General features: G+C 32.7%; 1 protein-coding gene across 1 annotated transcript; it reads right to left on the reverse strand.

Moving 5' to 3' along the window:
• Positions 1–1398: 1398 nt before the first annotated feature.
• LOC145040388 (uncharacterized) lies at positions 1399–3708 on the reverse strand. Its single transcript, XM_078988326.1, has one exon. The coding sequence runs from the start codon at positions 3706–3708 to the stop codon at positions 1399–1401; it is 2310 nt and encodes a 769-aa protein (XP_078844452.1).
• Between the last annotated feature and the right edge of the window lie 3196 nt (positions 3709–6904).

The raw sequence follows: 6904 nt of genomic DNA on the forward strand, positions 1-6904 counted from the left end.
AAAAAGACTATTTTCCCTTGGTTTTTTTAATTTATTTAAATAAACACACCATCAACCCCACTCCCCTCACCCTACCTTACCTACTCTGTCATTTTTCTTTATTTAAATAATAGTTTTTTTTTATGTAAGACAGGGAACAAACGCGTAACAAAAACAAACAGTAAGGACCAAGCGCGTAACAAACACATACATTAGGGACATTCCAAGTTAAAAAAATAAGTTAGGGACCAAACGCACAAATTACCTCAAACCATAGGAACCATTCGTGTAATTTACTCTAATATAAAAGAAAAGGCGAGGAAAGGAAAAGTAAATTAATAAATAAATAAGAATAAAAGGGGGGGGGGGGGGGGGGGAGCTAAAAAGAAAATGATGCACTTTTTGTCATTTTCTATGAATTCCAATAAAATTGTATTTTTAAATATTATTTAATATTTAGTAGGAATTGTATTGGAAATTAGTTTTCCAACAGACTTTTCTTGGTTTCTAATTACGTTCGTATTTTATCAGAATTTTGTTGGAAATTTGATGGAAATTACCTACAAAATATACTTGTAGGTAACCTTTTGTAGTTAAACCCTAGTTTCCTAGTAGTGAATGTTAATAAAAACAAACAACATACAATACTTAAAAGGGGAGTTACAATGACTTTTTACATACAATAGTTGATAAAAGGGAAGTTACCAATGAGTTTCTTAGAATCTAGTTGTACATATATCCGTTAAATACAAAGAAAAATGAATTTAAAACAACCGGCGAGTCATATAATTGTTGAAGTTCTTATAAGGGCATCTACAATGTATTCTTGTAAGAGCATCTACAATGTATTAAACTTGTTATAGTTTAATAGATTGACATATTATCATTTTAATTGCTATGTAACGTTATATTAATTTTCCTACAATGCATTGAGCTCAATAGAGTTCAATAGAATATATATTTAATAGTTAAAATGTTTTTTTTTCCATTGAAAAATTTAATGGTCATTGAACTTCATATCCATTGAATACCAACATGACATCCCACAATAGTAGAATCTCATTCAACTTTCCCATTAAACTATTCATTGTGGATGTTCTAAGTTGAACCAACCTATCATAGGTAGAAAAATTATAACTTCTTCGCAAACACTTCAAACAACATGATAATGTCACAAAAGGGTTCCAGCGAACGTCTTAATAACAAGTATCCAAGGAAATCACATGCCTCATAATTAATCAGTTGGAAAGCAAATAAATGTGTCTTAAAAACAAGTATCCAAGGAAATCACATGCCTCGTAATTAAACAGTAGAAAGCAAATAAATATGACATAATTCACTCTTTAGGAACACAAATATACAAATTACATATAAATATTTATAAAAGTACCTAGTTACATGAAAAACACAAATGATTTATTAAGGACAAGGATCCATTAAGTAAGAACGCCACTTGTCAATAAACGCCATGTCGTTTGGATTCAAGCTTGGAAGTTCTCGATCTTGAAGGGTGTAAATTATCTGCATAGTCTCACCAAGAAGTTGGGCTGCAGCACGCACACTTGCCTCCCTTTTCTCTATGGCACTTGTGTGACATTTCATTGCTATGACTTGGGGTAAGTTTGTGAGACAAGCTGCCAAAATGTCAGAAATCATTGATAATAATTCTGCAAATAGTTCTTCCTGGCTAACCTGACTTATGTTCTCATGATAGGAGCACAAAATTGTTTCACTGATTCGATACATTGAATTAGCAGAAATAGACTTGCATTTGGAATTACCATTTGGGACTCCAGTATGATCCGTCCTTTCCATGTCACTAACAATGTTTTTACCTGTATCCCTCAACCATTGAAGAATCTGTTCAGCTGTATTTGCTTTTGGAGTAGGTTTTAGTAGCTTGTTTCCTAACCATTTGTGGTATACTTCAACTTCTACCCACAAAGTTCTAGCCGCCTTTTGAATGCTTGCATGATCATCGGTAATATTAAGGCTTTCTTCCACAAGTGTAACATATACAAGACCTTCACTCACACCACTCAACAAGCAATCGACAATGTTCTTTTGGATGTTAGGAAGAGACATGGCAATGGTTGTCAGAGTTACCAGGGGCAAGCTCCAACAACGGAGATATTCTTCTGAAAGTAAAGACGGAACATGATGGCTGTCGAACTTTTCAACTCCTTCAAAACCTCTGGATTCTGTTAGAAGCTTCATAAGATTCTTGGGCTGTTGTTTTTCAGCCTTTTGGATTAAGCGGTTCACAGATTTTGAAATTTGTTTTAGTGTTCTCTCAGCAAACTCCATATCATCTTGAAGTTGCAAAACATATCCGCTAAGATCATTATCTTCTTCTAGTTGCTCAGTATTTTGTACCAAGTTAATACTCGAGGCACTGAACATGTCCTTTAACAACTTCCAACAACGTAGACAGTACACCACACATATGACAAAGAAAATTAGAATTACTCTTATCATCTTGCATGCCACCACGACTGTTTTCTGGAATCCAATACAAATGCTGAGAAATAGATTTTTCAAACTTTGGATGACGAACTTGCATTTGCGGCTACTGTATGGGAATGGTATGCTACTCTCTTTCCAATCATATAACTTCTGAGTCCAGTAGCTCTCCACGTTAGACACCTTGATATGGTTCACAATCCATTTTAGAGACACCTTAAAGCTTAAGGCTGCAAAACATCTAGAAAGTGGGGCAATTGTACCCAATATGATTCCGATGAATTGAGTAATGAGAATCACTGACAATGACCACTTATAATCCGACTTAGAGGTCCTTGGAGCTGGAATACTGAAAAACATAATAACAGTGTGGAAGGCAGCGCTTAAGGCGCATATTGCCCCAGAAGCAGAGGTTGTTGCTGAGGAAACTATCATGAACTGGGGGTTTCCGGTTCCTGCCATGATCCAGTAGTTGCTCACATGCTGCTTTAGCTTCTCAATAGTTAATCTTCCTGGGTGTTGGAAGTCGTCATTGATCTTTAAAGCTTTCTGATGAGCCACTTGGTATTTCGATTCTAGAATCTGTTTGGATTTTAGAATTGCTAAAGATGAACATGCATATATTATAAGCAACACGAGTAACATACCCACATAAAGTGTTGCTATGAATCCATTACCCGCTGTGTACATGGAATAATGTGAAATTCCTGCGTGATCGGTGTTATAAAAGAATAGATCATCGTCTTCATAATAGGAGATAACTCCGGTGTTAATTTGAATGCAGACGTTCACAACCAAGGTAATTACGAGGACAGCTAAAGCGATGGTGTTTGATACAAGTTCCTTGCTGCTCATGGTGGCTAAAGAAGGCAATAAATTAGCCATCATAGTGCACATAAAGGAGAGGCTTCCAAGCTTTGAAGCCCGGTCTGGCATCAGATTAGTTAGATCCATGGGTAGCTTTATTGCAACAGCTATCACAGTGAGAGAAGCAGCATTCAAAGTGAAATATTTACATGGAAACCAGAATTTTCTGTTCCTAAAACCATGTAATAAATCAGCCACCATTGAAAGGATGCAAAACAGAGAGGCGAAGGTGATATAGATCCCAATCCATGGCATAGGTTCGCTGAACTTGTTTTGCTGTTCTGACCGATATATGAACACGGCGTATGACTGCAAGGAATATATCAACGTTTTTGGAACATTACTGTATGATTTTAGCTGTTCCAAAATATGAAGATATTCAAATAGGCCGGAACCCATACTTATGTTCCTCTCGCGGATAGAAACTGATGATCTTAGATAAACAAATTAAGATGGGTGTAGGAAGATGGTTTAAATATGCATGCAAGATGTGTTCAGAATGACGTAAAAAGGTTTAGTTGTAGTTCAACCGAAGGAGTGGCCAGAAATATGGAACAATTTAAGGTAAGGAAGTCAAAGAGGAAGAACTTCATATAGACAGGTTATGAACAAGCGGATTCATGTTAATGTTGTGTAGTTCTTAAGCATCCGCTTAGTCAATGACAAGGATGACTTTTGTTTGTTTCTGGATGAGGTCCTTGTGGTATCTAAAAAAAATAAAAAAGGTCCTTGTCATATTAAAAAAATAAAAACAAAAAGACATAAATAAAATACTTAATAAAGAGGGAAGAAACTATCAGTGAATTTCTTGGAAGCCGGCAGCAAATGCATCGGTAAAAACTCCAAAACTCCAATAAAAATAAATTTAAAACAACATCTTAACTTTAAAGCTCTTGAAAAAATCAAGTTGATATGGGTTTCAGACTAAACATTAACATTGATGTGACTGTTTTCTTTGTTTAGGGCATCCATAATGTAATATTTAATGTTTTAAAAACACGTTCATAATCGTTTGACCGGAAATCAATGAAAGAAGCAACTCAACTAGTACCGATTTTATTTCTATTTATGAACCGAAGTGAATTGGCCGACTTTTATAAAAAACAGATCGAACAGATTACGAATCGACCAGGTTTTATAAAAAAAAATTTCACTAGGTTAAAATGAACAAAAACAGATGAAATGACGCATTTTGGATAACAAAATTTGGTGGTATTTTCACATATATTTGGATTTCTCTTAAGTTTAATTAAAACGAGTCGAAATTCTTATTAAACTATTTGATGTGTTTATTCATATAAAACTATATTTTATTTCGTACTTATACTTTATTTTGTTTTTTAATTTATGTGAGTTGATATAAAACTTATGGTTATGTTACTTTTTTAAAGGTTATTGGCACAAAATCATCCCAACTTACACAAAATGTTTGGTTATCCTTGATTTTTGTTTTTGGGTACGTTAATACCTCATATTCAGAAAAATTTGTTCACTTACGTTTTTACCTTATACACCCACAAACCCTAGTGTAACATACCCTAGTGTAACATACGTTGACCGGGGAAATTACTATTGACGTGGCAGCCGATGTGGTCACCATGTTGTTGTGTCTTTGCATTTCTTAAAAAGAATTTATATAAAAACATCAGTAGCTTTGCAAACCATTTGCAAGGCCACTTCTATCGAAAGACTTGCAAAAGCTTTGTGTTGCTACTTTCATTAACATTGCAAACCATTTGCAAGGCCACTTTTATTGAAAGGCTTGCAAAAGCTTTGTGTTCCTACTTTCACTAACAGTTAATATTTTTTAATGTTTTTATTTAGTTAATTAATTTTTCTTTTTCTCATTTTAATATATATATATATATATATATATATATATATATATATATATATATATATATATATATATAAAAGAAGATAGGTTGCTTCTCAACTTTCTTCTTATGTTCTCCATGCTTCTAAAAGGCTACCAATACTTTATGTTATTGTAATATACATGTATGTATTTATATGGGTATCTATGTATGTGTATGTGTATGTATGTATATGCGTATTGTATGTAAATGTATGTGTAAGTATGCCAGTGTATGGTTAAGAGTTTGGTATTTAGGGTTTAGCGTTGAATATATATGGGTTTAGAGTTAAGTGTATGAGTATATGGTTCAGTGTTAAGTGCATATATTTGTATGTTTAAGTATGCAAGTATATAGTTTTGAGTAAATTGCATGTATATGTATAGATAAGTATGTGTGTATGTAAGGGTACGTGTATATGTATGTATATCTTATGTATATGTATGTGTAAGCATGTGAGTATAGGGTTTACTGTATATATGGGTTCATGGTTCATCGTTTATGGTTAAAAATTTAGGTGTATGTGTATGCATGTGTATTTACATGGGTATATATATATATATATATATATATATATATATATATATATATATATATGGGTGTGTGTGTGTATATGTATATGTATTGAATGTATATGTAGGTGTAAGTACGCAAGTATATAGTTTAGGGTTTGAGGTTTAACGTATCTATTGGTTTAGGGTTAAGTATAACTATGTGAGTATACAGTTTAGGGTTAAGTGCATGTATATGTATGTGTACGTATGCAAGTGTGGGTGTGTATGTAAGGATAACTATATATATATATATATATATATATATATATATATATATATATATATATATATATATGGAAAAGTGAATATACCATTAATGGTATATAAGCTTAGGTACCCAAACTCACTATATTATGTCGTTATATATCATATATACATTGTAATCGTCCAATGTTCTTATAATTCAACTTCTACCTTAATTTACTTCCAAATTTTTTATAAATTTCACATTTATCTTCCTCTAACATAATTTTTATTTTTAACAACAATCTATATACCAAAGTAGGTGTTTGGCAAAAAGATGTGATATAAGAGGAAGATAATAGTGAAATTTCAAAAATTTTGAAAGTAAATCAAGTTAAGGGTCGAATTTAAAGAACATAATAATGAATATATCAAACAAAACGACGTATTATGGTGAGTTTCAGTACCTAAGTTTATATAACCTTAAGGGTATATATATATATATATATATATATATATATATATATATATATATATAGTGAGAGAGAGAGAGAGAGCGCTAGGTTCAAATGTTTCAAACAACTATTGTGTGCATGTGTACACCAATGAGAATTCAGGAAATAATAAATCATTAAATAAATTTAAAAATGGTATAATGGTAAACTTAGTATATCTAATTATGGTAAAAATAATAAATCATTTAATGCCTCCTTTAAATAATGGAAATCAGTTTAAAACCCTAGATATCACCCTCTTTTTCGTCATCACCATCGTTACAGGTCGTCGCCCAATTCTTATTCCTTAGAAAACTTGATTTCATGATTCTTCTTTATTTCTTCTACCCACTAATCTCTTGCACCATCGTACTCCTCCACCACCGGCGTCACTTTACTTCTTCCTTGTGGATACATATGCTACCATCTTCTTGCTCATAACTATAATAAAACCAACGGAAACCGCTCAAAGCTCTGTATAATTTATTGGTTTTCGGTGATCAGTAGG

This window comes from Lactuca saligna, chromosome 4, assembly GCF_052625555.1.
Source record: "Lactuca saligna cultivar CGN05327 chromosome 4, ASM5262555v1, whole genome shotgun sequence".
NCBI classification, from domain to species: Eukaryota; Viridiplantae; Streptophyta; class Magnoliopsida; order Asterales; family Asteraceae; genus Lactuca; species Lactuca saligna.

Bases quoted from the DNA above. Each gene is read 5' to 3' on its own strand.
- LOC145040388 (XM_078988326.1), bottom strand. From the start codon at position 3,708: ATGGGTTCCGGCCTATTTGAATATCTTCATATTTTGGAACAGCTAAAA.